This window comes from Sarcophilus harrisii, chromosome 5 (genome assembly GCF_902635505.1).
Source record: "Sarcophilus harrisii chromosome 5, mSarHar1.11, whole genome shotgun sequence".
NCBI lineage: Eukaryota > Metazoa > Chordata > Mammalia > Dasyuromorphia > Dasyuridae > Sarcophilus > Sarcophilus harrisii.
In genome coordinates, this window is record NC_045430.1 from 107091383 (window position 1) to 107109287 (window position 17905).

At 36.9% G+C, this 17905-nt stretch overlaps 1 protein-coding gene and 1 non-coding gene across 7 annotated transcripts in view; both read left to right on the plus strand.

The window, feature by feature from the left end:
• CHD4 (chromodomain helicase DNA binding protein 4) overlaps positions 1–17905 on the plus strand; it is a 34264-nt gene that overhangs the window by 13746 nt on the left and 2613 nt on the right. For 5 of the 6 annotated variants that reach the window (XM_031938278.1, XM_031938282.1, XM_031938280.1 and 2 more), the window contains exons 19-37: positions 22–195; positions 610–751; positions 838–969; positions 1071–1188; positions 1425–1549; positions 1899–2136; positions 2301–2476; positions 10464–10644; positions 10729–10815; positions 10923–11011; positions 11132–11265; positions 11582–11726; positions 12437–12602; positions 13452–13549; positions 13692–13821; positions 14115–14186; positions 14406–14543; positions 14794–14902; positions 15050–15182. In XM_031938278.1, the coding sequence (XP_031794138.1) occupies positions 22–195; positions 610–751; positions 838–969; positions 1071–1188; positions 1425–1549; positions 1899–2136; positions 2301–2476; positions 10464–10644; positions 10729–10815; positions 10923–11011; positions 11132–11265; positions 11582–11726; positions 12437–12602; positions 13452–13549; positions 13692–13821; positions 14115–14186; positions 14406–14543; positions 14794–14902; positions 15050–15182 (2587 nt within the window). Of the gene's footprint in view, positions 1–21; positions 196–609; positions 752–837; positions 970–1070; positions 1189–1424; positions 1550–1898; positions 2137–2300; positions 2477–10463; positions 10816–10922; positions 11012–11131; positions 11266–11581; positions 11727–12436; positions 12603–13451; positions 13550–13691; positions 13822–14114; positions 14187–14405; positions 14544–14793; positions 14903–15049; positions 15183–17905 lie in introns of all 6 variants that reach the window. The other variant, XM_031938277.1, reaches the window with a different exon arrangement.
• Positions 12639–12775, plus strand: LOC111721086. The gene has a single exon (XR_002770448.1).

A 17905-nucleotide genomic window follows, 5' to 3' on the forward strand; every position in this document is an offset into this window, starting at 1 on the left:
TGAACTTTTTTTTTGATAAAGCAACCTGGAGGGCTTCCTAGAAGAATTTGCTGACATTGCCAAGGAAGACCAGATCAAAAAATTGCATGACATGTTGGGGCCTCATATGCTTCGACGGCTTAAAGCTGATGTCTTCAAGAACATGCCCTCTAAGACAGAGCTGATTGTGCGTGTGGAACTGAGCCCGATGCAGAAGTGAGTTGGAGAAATGTTCCCCAAAGGGACAAGAAAAACACTAAACCCACTAAAAATATTTAGAAAAGTCTGCTTGTCCCCTGTAATATTTCCAATATTCACACTTTGCCCTGTTCTGGGAGCATTCCAGTCCTGGGGCATCTGGTGATAGGGAACAGTTAAGGCCTGAAGATGCTATCAGTACCAGTGTCAGAAAATGTGTTTTTCCAATTTTAGTCAAGTTCTGACTATTTGCAAGTTACCTTATGGTCTTTTAGGTTCAACCTAATTATTTTTAGGCTCTAAACCTAGTGTTTTTTTTTTTTTTTAAACTTTCTGGGTTCCTGGACCCAAAAAAGGTCCAGGTATCTTCCTAGATCCTTAGGGTATGGTTGTCTCAAAGTTTGGTAATATGACTTTGTCTTCTGTCTGCAGGAAATACTACAAGTACATTCTAACCCGAAACTTTGAGGCACTCAATGCTCGGGGTGGTGGTAATCAGGTTTCCCTACTTAATGTGGTGATGGATCTAAAAAAGTGCTGTAACCACCCTTACCTCTTCCCTGTGGCTGCCATGGTAGGTCCTGAAATCTCTTTCTTTAATGTTATTTTAATTGTACCCTTGTCTTCTATTTCATTTTTCTTTTTTACCTTTTATTCTAGGAAGCACCAAAGATGCCCAATGGGATGTATGATGGCAGTGCTCTAATTCGAGCATCAGGGAAGCTACTTTTATTGCAAAAAATGCTCAAGAACCTCAAAGAGGGTGGTCACCGTGTGCTCATTTTCTCGCAGGTATCAGAAGGTGGTGGATTTAAGTATAGGAGAGATAGATGGTAAGGAGGTTCTTGGTGGAAGAGCTCAACTGATGTATGACGAATATATTTTCTTGTTAGATGACCAAGATGTTGGATCTGTTAGAGGATTTTTTGGAACATGAAGGTTATAAATATGAGCGAATCGATGGGGGAATTACTGGGAACATGCGTCAGGAAGCCATTGATCGTTTTAACGGTGAGAGGTTGGGTTATGTGTTATTGGTAGAAAGGGGACAAATCAAAATACCACCAGATTTTTCTTTTGGCTAATCACTTTTTTTTTTCCCCACACAACTTCAGTTTTCTCATTTATACTTGCCACAGGGAATTTATTGAATAGGGGAGGAAATGCAGAATGGCTTGAAAGGCGTGTCTGATTATTTCAGAAAGATTTCTAATGTGCCATATTTTGTTCTTTTTTTTTTTTTCCAGCACCTGGGGCTCAGCAGTTTTGCTTTCTTCTTTCTACTCGAGCTGGGGGCCTGGGAATCAATCTAGCTACTGCAGATACTGTTATCATCTATGACTCTGATTGGAACCCCCATAATGACATCCAGGTGAACAGGATCAGATTCAGTGATTTAGCATTGATGCTGTTTGTTTTATAAAGAGTCCTCTACTTTTTATGAGTAGATGCCTAAATGAAGAGAAAACAGAAGTTTTACTTTGCATAACTTTTTTTTTTATAAATAAGATATTGGATGTGATGGTTGTGCTTTCAGGGAACGATACCTCAATTCCGTCTTTTTCCAGCTTTTTGGTTGGGAAGGTTGCTATTTCAACAGCTAGAGGCATTACAGACCTTGGTACTTTGATTGGATAGAAGTACAGAGGCAGGAGTCAGTGGAGCAGGGAAACAAGGTGATAGACACTTGAGCTTTTGCCTCTATCTCTCTCCTTCTGTAGGCTTTTAGCAGAGCCCATCGAATTGGTCAGAATAAGAAAGTGATGATCTACCGTTTTGTGACCCGCGCTTCAGTGGAGGAGCGCATCACACAGGTGGCGAAGAAGAAGATGATGCTTACACATCTTGTAGTAAGGCCTGGCCTGGGCTCTAAGACTGGCTCCATGTCCAAGCAGGAGCTTGATGATATCCTCAAGTTTGGCACTGAGGAATTATTCAAAGATGAAGCCACTGATGGAGGTAAAGATTTGGTTGGGTCTTTGTTGGCATATTGAGCTAGAGAGTATTTATGGGATCTGGAGTGATAGATCTTCTAGAGGAAAGTAACTTAAATTCTTTGACTCATTCTATTCTACCAAATACCTCTTGAGTGCTGTTTTATGTGGGATACTGTTTTCTCATAGGAGGAGACAACAAGGAAGGAGAAGACAGTAGTGTTATTCACTATGATGACAAGGCCATAGAGCGACTGCTGGATCGAAATCAGGATGAAACAGAAGACACAGAACTTCAAGGCATGAATGAATATTTGAGTTCCTTCAAAGTGGCCCAGTATGTAGTACGGGAAGAAGAAATGGGGGTAAGTGACAATAGAGAAACCTGGGACCCAACAGTCAGGACTAGGGTGGTATTTAGAATAGGAAGAATACATTCTGTAGGTGTACATTTCTCTACCCGTTTTTAAATTCAGTAGGTCTAAATTGACCTTTGTCCTAAGAGACTTTTGGTGGCTCTTGCCAGTATTCTTAATTTTGTATCTTTTCTATTTTCTTTTTAATCCATTTGTTTCTGAAGGATTACTCCATTGCCTCATTGTGGTATGGAGATTTTCAAATATTAAGTTAGAGGAAATAAACATTGTGAGCATTTATCATATTGGAAAGACTTGAAACATAGTCAAGTTTTTTCAGTGTATGCCCTCAGTTTGCAGGAACTCATTGTAAGGAGGTAAGACACTTTTTGATGAATTCTTTGGCCAAGAGAACAGTAGAAAGTGAACCTAAGGCCTAGGCTTGGTTTTCATCCTACTTCTAAGTGACAGTAGCATCATGGTAGAGAATGGAGTAAATGGATACTATCGGAAGGATGGCAAAAAATATGTTGAAAACATGGTTAAAAATAAGAACTCCCCAAAAGAGACAAAAGACCAAAGAATTGTTACAAAAATCCTATGCTTCTGTGTCATGCATATTGTCTGTCCTCAATTAGAGAGTATATGCTAGTTACAGCTGGGATCAAATTACATCACTAAAAGAAAGACTTATTATGTACTGATAGGAAGAAACTGGTTACTGAGGTATTAGGATACCTATGCACTAAGTAGTGATTTGTTACAAGTATAAAAATTCTAATTAAGAACATAAGGCATTGCAATTAAAGTACTTCCAATCTGACCTATTCAAAATTGCTGTTGATTATGAATATTAGTGTAAGGATAAAAGAATAGACATTGATTCAGACTTTTTAGTATTTCTTGAGGACAAGGTAGAATTTGGCCTTAGGCAGCAAATACTTGATCAGTTTGCCAAAGAAGAAAAATGGAAAAGATTTGTCAAGATATTTTCTACAACCCAGTGGAACATGACATTTGAATTCTAATTCCACAGTTCTTGTTCTATAGTGGGAAAAAATAAAAATGGAAGAAATAACAAAGATAGGAAAAGTGTCTGGAAGAGGCTAAGGCATAACACTAATTCTTAAAATACTTGAGAGAAGAATACAAAACCTGAGTTAGAAAGGACTTTATAAATTATTAGTCTACTTCATACCTGAACAAGAATCCCTGCTATATAGTACACCCAACAAGTGACCAGTCTTTGATAGTCAATCTCCCAATAACAAGTAACATACTACTTTTGGAGAGAGTACATACATACTTTTGGATAGCTCAGATTGTCAGGAGGTTTTTTCCTTACATCTTTCTTCCTGCATCTTCCATCCATATCTTTGTTCTAAGGCCAAGCAGAAAAGTCTGTACTTGAATTAAACAACTGTCGCATGTTCTTAGTCTTATCTTCAGATTAAATATTGTAGTTTGTATAGAGAAGTAGCATTGTAGAGCAGATAAGAGTGCTGGATTTGAAATTGGGAAGACCTGAATGCACATCTAGCCTCTCATACTTTCTGTGTGACCCTGAGAAAATAAATTAATAATCTTATTTTCTCATCTGTCAGATGAGAAGCTTATACTTGTCTAAGGTCCCTTTTAGTATTATATCTATAATCTTATATGGCATTTTCTTGAGGCCCTTAATTATTGGTTGTCTTCTTATCTATACTTTCCAGTTTACTAGTATTCTTTAGAAAATATGGACTGAGAAATGAACATAATACTCCAGAAGTAGTTTGACAAAGATAGAATTTGGTGAGACTACCTACCCTTAGTGTACTGTACTTCTCTTAATGCAGCACGTTAGCATTAACTTTCTTAGTTGCCATGTCACATTGTTGATGTTTCTCAGGTTTGCTACCTAAGCGGCCCTTTTTCTTTTCTTTCTTATTTTTTGTTTTCTTACATCATCCCCAAAAGAGCAGCTTCTGCCCCTCCCAACAAGATGTCCATTAAAATGGAGAGGGAGGGAAAAGTCACAACTGATCGAAACATTGAGCCAAGTCTAAAAACATGTTCAATGTGTATAGCATTTGTGGCTCCCTCCAACTTTATGAAGGACCCCTGGTCTTTTTCAAACGAACTGCTGTGTATAGCATGGATTTACCACATTGTAGTTAGAAAGATGATTTTTTTTGAACCACTGTTCACACTTTGCATTTGTCATCTTTAATAGATCAGCCCACTGTTTTAGTTCTTGTTCTAGTTCTAGTTCTTGGTATGTATTATCTGCTGATCTGGTAAGCATACCATCGATACCTGTATTTATTTTAAAATGTTAGGCAATACAAAATCAAATATAAATTCTAGATACTGCCTTCCTGTGGACATACCATTAGTGACTACTTTTGGAGTTTAGCCATTCAGCCAGTTCTGAATCAGTTTTTACTATTGTTTATGCCATATCTCTCCATTTCCTCCTTTTATCCCCCCTAAAAAAAAGAATGTGAAATTTTGCTAAAACCCAGGCAAACTATTTACAACATTTCTTTAATCTACCATATTAATAACCATGTCACAGAGAGAATATAACTAGTCTGGCATGACTTGTTCCTAATGAACTAGTCCAGTCTTTGTGTTTGCTGCTTTCTTTTTTAGCTATTCCCCCCATCTTTTTCATAAAATGTTCTAAAATTTTGCGAGGAATTGAACCTTATTGGCCTATAGTTTGTAGTGGTATTTTGCTTTTCTCCTGTTCTCAGTGATCTTTCAAAGAACATTAACAGTGGTTCAGCAATCATGTTTCCTAGTTCTATTCAGTGCCCTGGAATGCAGTGTACCTGTGACTTGAACTCATCAAAGTTAGCTAGATGCTGTCTTCTTATCTCCTAAATTATCTTGAGTATCCCTTCTCTATTACTCACTTCTGTTCTTTCTTTTGCATTCCAATGATTATTCTCCTTGTCAAAGGGAAAATAGAAGCATGATAGGGATAGAGCAACTCTGCCTTCTTTCTGTTGTCTCTACTGTCTGATCCACCCTCGTCAGTAACTCTGATGATTCTTTTTCTCTTACAGTATACTTAAAAGACTCTCCCACCCCCTTCTCCTTCCCCTGCCCCCCCCATCCCCACTTTACTTTTCTCCCCCACTTTGCTTTTCTTAGGATCTTTTCCTCAATTATGTACCTTGGAACTTCTGACATTTTTTTTTCTTTTACAGTACTGTGCCATACTTTTGTATTCATCCTCTTTTTACCTACTCTTCTTTCCATGTATGTCTTCAGAAATCTAAGATGGTTGATGACTTTCTTATTCATCCACATTGATCTCCTTTGATAGTTCTGCAGTTTTCTCTTTATAGGTCTTGTTTCTCTGTCTCTAGAAAGTATTTTGGTTTTTTATGTTTCCCCCAGAGCTTTCCCTTTTTTGGACTGAAAACTGGAAAGTGGAAAAGTATCCACTTTGTTTCTAGTCACTTATTGCTACAAAGAATTACTACATTGACTATTTTGGTATATACAAAATTTTTCTTCCTATAGAATTTTACTCTATGGGAAGTAATTATCCTTTCTCTGAAGCTTTTGGAATCTTCCCTTTCAATATCTAGGGTGTGTTTCAGACTATTCCTGGCTTTCCTCTGCTATTACATTCTGAGATGGAATAATCTTATCTGTCAAAAGTTCTTATCATTTTTTTTTTTAATTGCATCTAAAAATGCTGTGTCTGCCTTTTTCTTCCCCCAAACAATCATTTTCAGATTGCTTCTCTGCCTTTTAAAAAGAAAATAAGCGAAAACAGAACAAAAAATCTTACCTAGTCTTACAGAATATATAACATTTCACTTGCTTAATCTCCAGTCTACTAAGAGGCTACTAAGATCAGTATTTTTATCACCTGTTCTCTAGGTTCCTGTGATTTCTATTCAAGCAAGTGATTCTCTTATTAGTGAAAATAGAATTTTCCCTTGTTGGTTTCCTCAGCTTTTGAAGAATAAAATTATCAAGGCAAGGCAAGATATTATTAACTACTTGGCCATTGGCAGAAAAAGTTATAGCAGATATCTAGGTAAATACAGTCCTTGCCTTTTAGAACTCAGATATTCGCTCAAGTTATTTATGAACTAATACCTTATTCTGTAGAGATGGTGTGTTGTATACTCTGATGACAGTTTCTTTTCTACTAGTACCCGTTTGATAACTTTTAAAAATCTGTAAGCATACTTAGTGATTTTTTTTTCATTGTTACTAATTTTTATTTTATTTTTAAATTAACAAATCTATTTTGACTTTCCCTTTCATGTGCCATTGCAAAAATAAAACCTTTGTAATAAATATACCTAGTCAAAGTAAATCTCCCCATTGTCTATACCCAAGAAATGTCTCATTTTACACTCTGAATCCATCAGATCTTCACCTTATAAAAGCATACTTCATTATTTGTCCTTTGAAATACTGATTTCATTGAGGTATTCAGAATTCTTAGGGTTTTCAAAGTTGTTTTGTTTTTACAGTATTCTTGTTTATTGTATAACTCATTCTCCTGATTCTACTCGCTTCATTCTGCATTAGTTCATACAGATTCACAGGTTTCATTATATCTTCTTTATGGTACAATAGTATTCCATTACATCCATAATGCAACTTGTTCAACTGTTCCCCATTCAAAGGACATCCTCTTAGTTTCTGGTTGTTTGCCATTACAAAAAGAGCAGCTTTTATATATATATGTATTTTTGCATGTTGGGTTCTTTTCCTCTCAGGGTTTTAGGATGCTATAGTATATACTTCTGTGATGGTAGTGCAAAAATGGGCATTGAGGAGGACAGCAAAAAATACTGGGAAAATCCATCTCTAGTAGTAAAAAGCAGCAAGGTCAAAGATTCATAGACAACATACTACTCCTACTATATATCATTAATACTTTGTCTGGAGCTGTTGTTTCCTTAAGGGGATTTGTGGCAAAGAAGTTTTATTTGCCTTTTTTAAAATACCACAATACTTTTCTTCTACCTGTTTAAGCACCTCTATTTTAACAAAGAAAAACAGTTAAGCAAAACCAACTGACAATAACTCCGTATGTCAGCATATTCTGGACATAGTATCAGTCTTGCTTCCTATCTGCAGGGCTTCCTTCCCCCCCCCCCCCCCCCCCCCCCCCCCCCCCCCCCCCCCTCCCCGCAATCTGCTCTCTTTTAATGGTTTCATTTACATTATTGTAGTCATAGTATATACTGTCTTTGCTCTTTTTGCTTTACTTCATTTCACACAAGTTTGCCTATTCTCTGAATATTTCTTTAATTTATCATTTCTTTATAATTTATCATTTCTAAAAGGATAACAGTACATTGTATTCTCATTCATTCATTACCCACTTGAATGGGTATCCATTTTGTTTCTCATTTTTTCCTACCACAAAGAGCTCTGGGTTGAATTTTTTGGGGGATGTACAATGATCCTTTTTTTCCTGACATTAATCTTCTTGGAGGATATATGCTTAGTAGTGCCATTACTGGATCAAAAGTTGTAAATATTTTACTGATTCTTGGCATAATTATAAATTGTTTTTCTGAATGGTTGTATCAATTTGTGTTTCTGCCAACAGTTTATTAGTATATCTGACTTCCTTATTGGCTTTGTTCTTTAATCATTTTTGCCAATTTGGTAGATAGATGGGAGGCAGAAACTCAGAAATTTTTTTAAAATGTAAATTTCTCTTATTAATGTGATTTTTTTTTTTTTTTAATGATGATTGGTTTGCATTTTTTCTTTTTTGAAATTTTTTTTTTTATATTCTTTGGACTTCTGTTGTTTTTCATCCAAATATTATCTATAGTATGTTTTCCCTATTGAGGGATTTCCCTATTGAGGGATTACCCTGAGGGATTCCCTATTGAGGAACCCTATAAAGAAAAAGGAAGCCCTGGGTTTTAGTTACAGGTTCCTTTGTTAGATTTTTACATCCTGTGAATTTCTGGGTTGTCTCTACTGCCATTTTTTTTCTTCCTACATTGTAGCTATTCGTGGTATCTAGCTTAGTGTACATTGGCAATTTTTCCTTTCCTTTACTAAATTCTTGTGTATGTGGGTGGGGAGGGAATCATGGACCTCATTGCTGAAAAAATAAAATTAAAAAAGCAATAGATATTACCTATCTACCTATATTTATTACTCTCTTTACAAGAATAGTTTAATGTGTAGGACTGCTTACCATCTCGGGGAGGGGGTGGAGGAAGGGAGGGGAAAAGTCAGAACAGAAGTGAGTGCAAGGGATAATGTTGTAAAAAATTATCCTGGCATGGGTTCTGTCAATAAAAAGTTATAATTATGAAAAAAAAAAAAAAAGAAACCAAGAATAGTTTATAAATTTATCTGAACCGTCCTACATAAGTCATTCATGAAAATAGAATCTTTCCAAATATTCTATAGTAGACCATATCTTTAAAGTTGTACAGTCATTTGAAAAGTGTAGAAGTATGTAAGAGCATCACAGTATTATTATTTCTTGATTATTAAAAATGATTTGATAGAGTAAAATATCAAGGTGAAGATTTTCCTCCCAAAGGCATCTCTGATGGATGATTAAAATCACTCTTATGTGATTAAAACAGTAATGACAATTTTATTTGACTTTCTGCTTATTTACAAACAAGTAGGACAAATACAGGAATATAGATACTTAATATATATTTTCCATAATCATGGAGAGTGTCTAGTAAGGAGTCCAGATGGAAAAGGTAGCATTCCTTAGACATGTGGAGATTCCCTCAATGTTCCTAGAGCACTCTGCCCAGGAACTTTGCATAATCTCTTAAATGAGAGTCATAGTAACTCAGATTTGGTCTAATTTACCTGTATAAGGAACCGGATGGACAAAAGGAATCCGTTCTGTAGATGTGAACAATTGGATGGAAAGTCTACAGAACATATAGCACATATATATTACACAAATACTGTGGATAAACAATGAACTTTGTCCACAATTGAATATTGAAAGAGAGAAAGCTAGGTTGCATTTAAGAAATTGCATTCTTTCTGCATTCTATGCTTCTTGAAATAAAGGTCTATATTTAAAACAGTTTTATGGTGGTATATGGCTGTCAAGTTATGGAAAACCAAAAGCTCCAAAGAATTCAAATTTTAGATAAGGCAGTGGTAGAACTCTGCATGAAGTATATTATGAAAGAATTGCTAGAAGAATCATAAGCAATAGCATGCAGAGGATATCGCATAGAAGATATATTATTTCTAGGAAGTAGACAAGCTATGTAGTGACATTGAAGTGTGACTGTTGGATTTTAAGCTCAAGTAATATTTATGTATATCACATAAATGATATTTATATATATCACAAGATTTGGTGGAAGAACAAAACTTCTGTGGAACATTTATAGGAAAGGAACAAATTTCATAGTATGAACAGGCAATCTAGTCTGCTAAAGGTAATATCTACATTAATGAATCTGTGTTCTTGTTGAAGTGTACATTGTGGAAGTACTTGAAGATCATGTTACTATGTGACTGAGGCATAAAAGTTCTGTTAGACACTTTTATGTTTACCTATATGTAAAGAATTACAAAAATATTTGATAATTGCTGGTATTGGGAAATCTAAAAGAAGGGATTAGTGGTCATTAGTGTGTGAAAAATAATGAATTTTTAAAAGACTTGTAGGGGAGCAGACATTTGGATATTGTAATAAGGATTTTGTAAGTACTTTGAAGTTAATAAAACCCCATAGATGGCAAAGGCTTGTAGCCTTTTTATTTCAATAAGCATTAATTAAAGTATTTCAAACCACATTTATCAAACTGCCTATTCTGTGCTAGGCATCAATTTTTACTTGAGTTTCTTTGAAAACTTTGAAGTCCAAACAGATATGGTACTATATAATTATTCTGGAAGTTTGTAAACATTTTACACGTCTGAGTGGCATAGGAACTTTAAGAACCTGTGTAGAAAGACACCCCACCCCCACCCCACCCCCCGCGCCCCTGAGTTTTGATTACATCTGTCTCAGGAGGAAGAAGAAGTAGAAAGAGAGATCATCAAGCAGGAAGAAAGTGTGGATCCTGACTACTGGGAGAAGCTGCTGCGACACCATTATGAGCAGCAGCAAGAGGATCTGGCCCGAAACCTAGGCAAAGGGAAGCGAATTCGTAAGCAGGTCAACTACAACGATGGCTCCCAGGAGGATCGAGGTGTGTCTGGCCGGCCCCATCCCCTGCCCTTGGGCCGCTCCCCTAGGGCCGTGGGCCCCGCTCATCTGCCCTCTCTCCCTCCAGATTGGCAGGATGACCAGTCAGACAATCAGTCCGACTACTCAGTGGCCTCAGAGGAAGGCGATGAGGACTTTGATGAGCGTTCAGAAGGTGAGAGTGATGTTTCTGGAGATTTAGGGTGTCAAGAATAATTAATACCCCCTTCATTACTATTCACCCATGCACTTTCCTTATACTTCCCTTCTGTTTCCTTGTAGCTCCCAGACGGCCTAGCCGCAAGGGCCTGCGAAATGATAAGGACAAACCATTGCCTCCATTGTTGGCTCGTGTTGGTGGAAATATTGAGGTAAGCAATGGGAAGCCCCATCCTCCTATGAGAAAAGGTAGATTCAGAAAAGGTCTATGTCTGATGTCCATTGTAGGAGGGAACCTGCTTTCTTCCTCACCTAGGTACCTTCTTCTTCAGGTACTTGGCTTCAATGCCCGCCAGCGGAAGGCTTTCCTCAATGCCATTATGCGTTATGGGATGCCTCCTCAGGATGCCTTTACTACCCAATGGCTTGTGCGGGACCTGAGGGGCAAGTCAGAGAAAGAGTTCAAGTGAGTGAAAGTTTGGAGAGAAGTGTGGGTCAGGGCAGGATTATGTCTTGTTGAGTGCTTCTACAATGGAATTCTCTTGGGATAGGGAATTCTGCTTAGTGTGTCTATAACCATTGTGAAGCACAACAGTTGTTGATAGAAAATCATTAAGCTAAGTTCCCCGCCAGAGTTAGAGCATGAATTGTTATATGGAGTTCTGCCTATTAGGGAGTAATAAATAACTTTATTGGAAGTTAGTGCTAAGTGTTGGGTGATTTGTTCTGCAGAATGTTAGTTTGCCTATATAACAGTCTGTTTGTTCTACCTTTTTACCTAGGGCATATGTGTCTCTCTTTATGCGTCACCTTTGTGAACCAGGAGCAGATGGGGCTGAGACCTTTGCTGATGGTGTACCCCGTGAGGGCTTATCCCGGCAGCATGTTCTTACTCGTATTGGTGTTATGTCACTTATCCGAAAAAAGGTGTGACTCCAACCACTTGATTATGAATGAATGAAAGTATGAATGAATGAAAAGGGATATATTACATACTTGCTTTGAATTAAGTACTAGGGACATTAATAAAAAAGAAATGGCTCTTATACTCAAGGAGCTTATAATCCAACAGGGGAAACATACTTACAGTAAGTAATTAAGTTTACATTAAGGAAATTTAATAAAATAATTAATAAATATATATATATATTTAATAATACATATATAATATAAATAAATATGTTAAAATAATAAAAATTTAAGGAAACATAATACACTTATTAGTGGATAGGAGTTTGGGAGATCACAAGTATGGTGGATGTCTGATTGGTGGCAATCTGATTGCCACACCCTTTCCCAGAACATTGGTAATCTTATCAAATAGAGGGAGAAGTGAAATGGGAGTGAGGGATTGTATTTGCTGTGGCATTGCATGAAGTTGACATGGTGGGACTGTCCTCAAAATGAACTCCCATCAAGTAGGATAGTATGGACTGAAGGCAGAAACCAATATAGTAATGGTACTTAACATTGGCAGAAGTATGGTCTATATTGGGACTAGAAAAGGACAGATGTCCCCCAAACTATTATGAGTTTGGAAAGGGTGTGAAGGATAACCAGAGAGAAAATGGGAGGTCCCATGGAGAAGAACTCTCATTGCTCTAGGCAAAATTTTATTCTTTTCCTAAATGCTATAGGTTCAGGAATTTGAGCATGTCAATGGGCGCTGGAGCATGCCTGAGCTGGCTGAGGTAGAAGAGAACAAGAAGATGTCACAGCCAGGATCACCTTCACCTAAAACTCCCACACCTTCCACTCCAGGAGACACACAACCCAACACTCCTGCACCTGTGCCACCCCCTGGTAAGTCTGGCTTTTTTCTTTTCCCTTCTCCCGTTCCAGTCCATGCCTATTACTCCTTTCCTGCTTGCCACTGTGGCAGGAAGGCCAGAGGTAGGACTAAGAGCAAACCATCCTCTCAGATTAGGAGGGCTGCCCTGAGATGGGGCTGACTCTTAAAGGCACAAGAGGACACTTTTAAATTATATAAATGAAATCAGGCTGATTTGCCTAATATATAGTGTGGAGTATCAGTTTTATAGAGCATTTCACATGTGATATGATAGGGTTTTTAATCTCTAATAAGAATCCACATTTTAAAATTTTACCCTGTTTTGACCACTTAAATTAAAAAAAAAAAATCCATTTCTCAACCAGGTGTAATGATGCATGCTTTGTTCATTGGAAGACTGAAACTGGTGGGTCTCTTGATTGGGAGTTTTGAGCTTCACTAGGGCTAAAGTGCACTGAATGTAAACTGAAATAGTTGAGAACCTAGGGAGTAGGAGGACTTCTAGGTTGCCTAAGGGTTGAATGGGAAGAGATCAAAGCTTTCATGCTGATCATTAATGGGTTTTGGGGCAGTGAGAGAAAACTGCAGTTCCAGCTTGGGTGAGAGAGAGTGTTTCTCTCCTTCTGCCTTCCTGTCCCCTCCCCCTCCAAAAAAAGTACCAAACACACACAAATTTGTTGTCTAAGACAAAATGTCTTTTGTATCACAGGAGCTATACCCAGTATAATCCAGTGTTCTACAGGCCATGGTCAGTGTGATTTTATGTACAAGAAAAAGTTAGTTAATAAGGAATGTTGGTTACCTCTAGGTAACCTTTTTGCCAAGTTTAGGGCCCTCTTCCTACTTTTTTTTTTCCCTAGATGATGGGGTGAAAGCAGAGGAGAATAATAACAAAGAAGAAGAGAACACAGAAGGAGAGAGAGAGGTGAAACCTGCAGCTCCTGAGGCTTCTGTGGAGGTAAGAATTGTGGTGATAATGGCTAGGAAATTGTTAATGATGTTGGCCCTAGGGAAAATGAACTTAAATCCTCACTTCCTTTGGTACTACCTATCATACTGTTTATTTTTTTTATTCCCCCCTCCCCCCCCTTCCCCCAAAGGCTACACAGCCCTCTGCATCTAACCCAGAAGAGGAAAAAGTTCTGACTGAGCCTCTGGAAGGAGAAGAGAAGGTGGATAAGCCAGAAGTCAAAGAGAAGACAGAGGAGACCATGGAGACAGAAACCAAAGGTATCAGGATTTCTGATCACAGATCCCTCCCATGTAGGTTTTGGCTTTCAGCCAGATCATAGCATTAGAGAGATCTTGAGTTTAGGGGAATATTATTTTTAAAGAGCATAGGACAAGCTAAATTTAAAAAAGGATGGTAAAAGGAGTCTAGAAATTTTTCTTTAACTTTCTGTCTTTGTAACTTAAATTGAAGAGGCTTAGTATTAGGGTTATTCTGTTTGGGTCATGAAAGAGTATCTGGTATGAGGAGGTATTATTTCTTTAGTTTATACTTTGTTTCATTTATTTGCCAGGTGTTGCTGAAACGGAAAAGGTAGAGGAGAAAGCAACAGTGGATCTGACCCCTATTGTGGTAGAAGACAAAGGTAGGTATCTAGAGAAAATAATTTAGACTTAAGACTATGACATCAGAAATTTAAATTTTAAATTTGCTTCTAGATCTTTGTCTCAGAGATTGCTCATAGATGTCTGTTAAAGTACTGATATGAAAAGAGGGTTTGAAGGACTTAGACTGCATCCTCTATGTTGGAATCATGGAGTAAAGCTTATCCAGGGCTGATTTTTCTCCCAAATATATTCTTCAGAGGAGAAGAAAGAAGAAGAAGAGAAAAAAGAAGTGATGCTTCAGAATGGGGAGACTCCCAAGGACCTGGGTGATGAGAAGCAGAAGAAGAACATCAAGCAGCGTTTTATGTTCAACATTGCAGATGGTGGCTTCACTGGTACAAATGATCATAGGAGTTTTAAGAGGGTTCTTTGACAAAGATGATTTGCTTTTTAGTTACTGGGGAGGGAAGAAAAGGTACTTTTTCCCAGGATGATAGCATACAAAGTTTCTTATCCTTATATATAATTTTTTCTTTTAATATATTTCCCATTAAGGATATAATTTGGAGGGGGGTATTCAATAGATAGAAATTCCCTGAAGGCCCAGCTCACCAGGGTCCTTTTGTTACCCTTCTTAAATTCCAGAGCTGCATTCCCTTTGGCAGAATGAGGAACGGGCAGCCACAGTTACAAAGAAGACCTATGAGATCTGGCATCGGCGGCATGACTACTGGCTGCTGGCTGGCATTATTAAGTATCCTTTGTGGGTTTTTTTGTACTCCAGTTTATGGAAAGGTTCTCTTGGGAAAGGATAGGGAAGATTGAGCTCAAAGTGACTTGGGTTCTTGCTTTTCCTGTTTTTTGTTATTTGTCTGTTGTTTCCTAAACATCCTTCTCTTAGCCATGGCTATGCTCGGTGGCAGGACATTCAGAATGACCCGCGCTATGCCATTCTTAATGAACCCTTCAAAGGTGAAATGAATCGTGGTAACTTCTTGGAGATAAAAAACAAATTCCTGGCTAGAAGATTTAAGGTGAGCAAGGAGAAGAGGAATATAATCTTTGGTTTTTTGTAGTGGTAATCAAAATTATGAAAGTACTGGCTAAATATTTTTTGTTGGCCTGTGGAGTATAAGATTTTGGATCTGAAATTTTAGGGTTGGGGGTAGGTAACATGTAACATATATGGTTCTTTGTTTCAGACTTAATGGTTTATTTGGAAAGAGAGAAGAAGATAAGAAATGTTAAATAACTTAGAATTTAATGATCAAATCCCAAGCAAATGGTACATCATCATGAATTTGGGTATTTCAGTGGAAAATAAGCACTTGCCTGGAGTGCAGGAAAGGTTTCCATGGGAGGGATGAGAGTATTAATAAAAGTGATACAGTATAGTCAGAGAGCATAGAAACAACTGAATTCAGTATGAGACCTATTGTGTGTAAGGTTATGTGTGATGACCACACATTAGGGAAACAAATACTAACATAGAATTGTACCTGTCCTCAAGAAAATATTAAAAATTTGAAGAGAGAAAAGGGAAACTGGGAAGATTGAAGGAGGTTTCAAGTTGTATATAACAATGTTAGCTGAGATTTGAAGAGGAAAATAAGGATTCCTAATGGTGATCATAGAGAAGTGTATTTCAGACATACAAAATATCTTTAATTAGGGAGGAAGTAGCTTAGAATGATTTAGCTGGAACTTAGAAATGGGCTAATGTGAAATAAGGCAGAAAAGGTAGCCTCAGAGTCAATTGTAGAGAGCTTTAAATGCAAGTTTTTGGAAGTTTTATTTTATTTTTAAACTTTTAATGAAGCTTTTTATTTTCAAAACATTATAAGGATAATTTTTCTCCATTGACCCTTGCAAAACTGTATGTTCCAATTTTCTCCCATCCCTCCTACCTCCTTTCTTAGATGGCAAGTAATCTAATATAGGAATATGTATTTATACAATTATCTTGCTGCCCAAGAAGAATCAGATCAAAAAGGAAAAAAATGAGAAAGAAAATAAAATTCAAGCAAACAACAACAAAAGAAATGAAAATGCTATATTGTGATCTCAGTTCCCACAGTCTTTTCTCTGGGTGTAGATAGTTAGGAGTTTTATTTTACATGCACTGGGAGCCACTGAAGTAAGGAAGAATCCTGAAAGACTCATAAGGTCCTGAGTCTGAATTTCTTAGAAGGATGGCATCAGAAATAGAAAAATTTTTGAGAGGCAAATTTGTCTTTCCCCAAGAGATGTGATTAAGAATAATGGCAAATCAAAATCTGATAAGCAGTTGATGATAGGGATTGGAGTTCAGAATAAAGATATGTGCATCATTTTTATAGATGGTAGCTTAACTAGAAAATGAAAATAAAATATTTTGTGGATATCAGATAGTTCAGTCTGGCTGGAGCAAAATAATTTTTTATGGGCTAAAGACAAGGTCAGAGGCGTGGGTTTGAGCCAACTTTGAATAAAGGTCTTACTGTCAAGTTTAGGAGTTTGTACTTCACTTAGTAAGCAGCAGAGAGCCTCAGTGATTTTGAGTAGTGGAAAATGACATGATTACAGAGTGTTCTAGAGAGATTAATTCAGTAACAGTTTGTAAAATGAGTGATAGTAGAAATGGAAAAATTGCAGAGGACAATATTGGAGTAATTTAAGTATACCAAGAGATAAGGTCCTAGATTAGATTGGTAGTATTGGAAATGAAACAGACACAAGAGATGTAACCCAAAAAAACAAATTGTCATAATTCAGTTACTGATTGGAAGTTGTAGGTGCAGTAGAGAAAGGAAAAGAGGATTAAAAGACCATTCTTGAGTCTCAGTCTGGGTTATCAGGAAAATGATAGTATCAGTAGCAGAAATAGGAAGGTCAGGAAAGGGCACTCGTTTTGTAGAAAAGATTACAAGTGTGAGGTTGCAGTGGCCAATTTTTATATAATTGGAAATGTCTGTTAGACATTTGGAAACAAGATTGGAATACAGGAGATATTCAGGACTGGAAATAGAACGTATTCTGTAGTCCAAAGATTGAATCTTGGGGGAAGGGGCACCCCTGGAGTGAGAAATTGGTAGGGAAACGAGAAGCTAACTCGGAAGATAAAAGGATAAATTAGAAAAAGATGCTTCTTGATTTATTATTCTGTAATAGGGAAAGCATTTAACTCCTGTTCTTATAGAAAAAAAAATGAACATGAAGGCCTTTAGTATTAATTCTTCTATTAGACTATAAGATTATTATTTTTTTTAAACTGAACATTATTTAATGTAGAACACAAAAGGTATGTTGTCCTTTTTAGTAAGATTCCTTGTCTTATTGATTGGCCCTGTTTTTTAAAAGAAAACATTTTTCCTTCTTGTTTTCATTTCTTTGTTTTTTTTAAATAGCATTTTATTTACAAGATGTATGCATGGGTAATTTTTCAACATTAACCCTTGCGAGATGACTAAAAACCATTACATTGAATTCCCAATCCCTATATTTATGCACACCTGCATCTTTGATTTCCTTCACAAGCTAATTGTACAATAATTCAGAGTCTGATTCTTTGTACAGCAAAATAATGTTTTGTCATGTATACTTATTGTGTATCTAAGTTATATTTTAATATATTTAACATCTACTGTCATCCTGCCATTTAGGAGAGGGGGTAAGAGGTGAAAAATTGGAACAAGAGGTTTGGCAATTGTTAATGCTGTAAAGTTACCCATGTATATATCCTGTAAATAAAAGGCTATTAAATTAAAAAAAAAAAAAA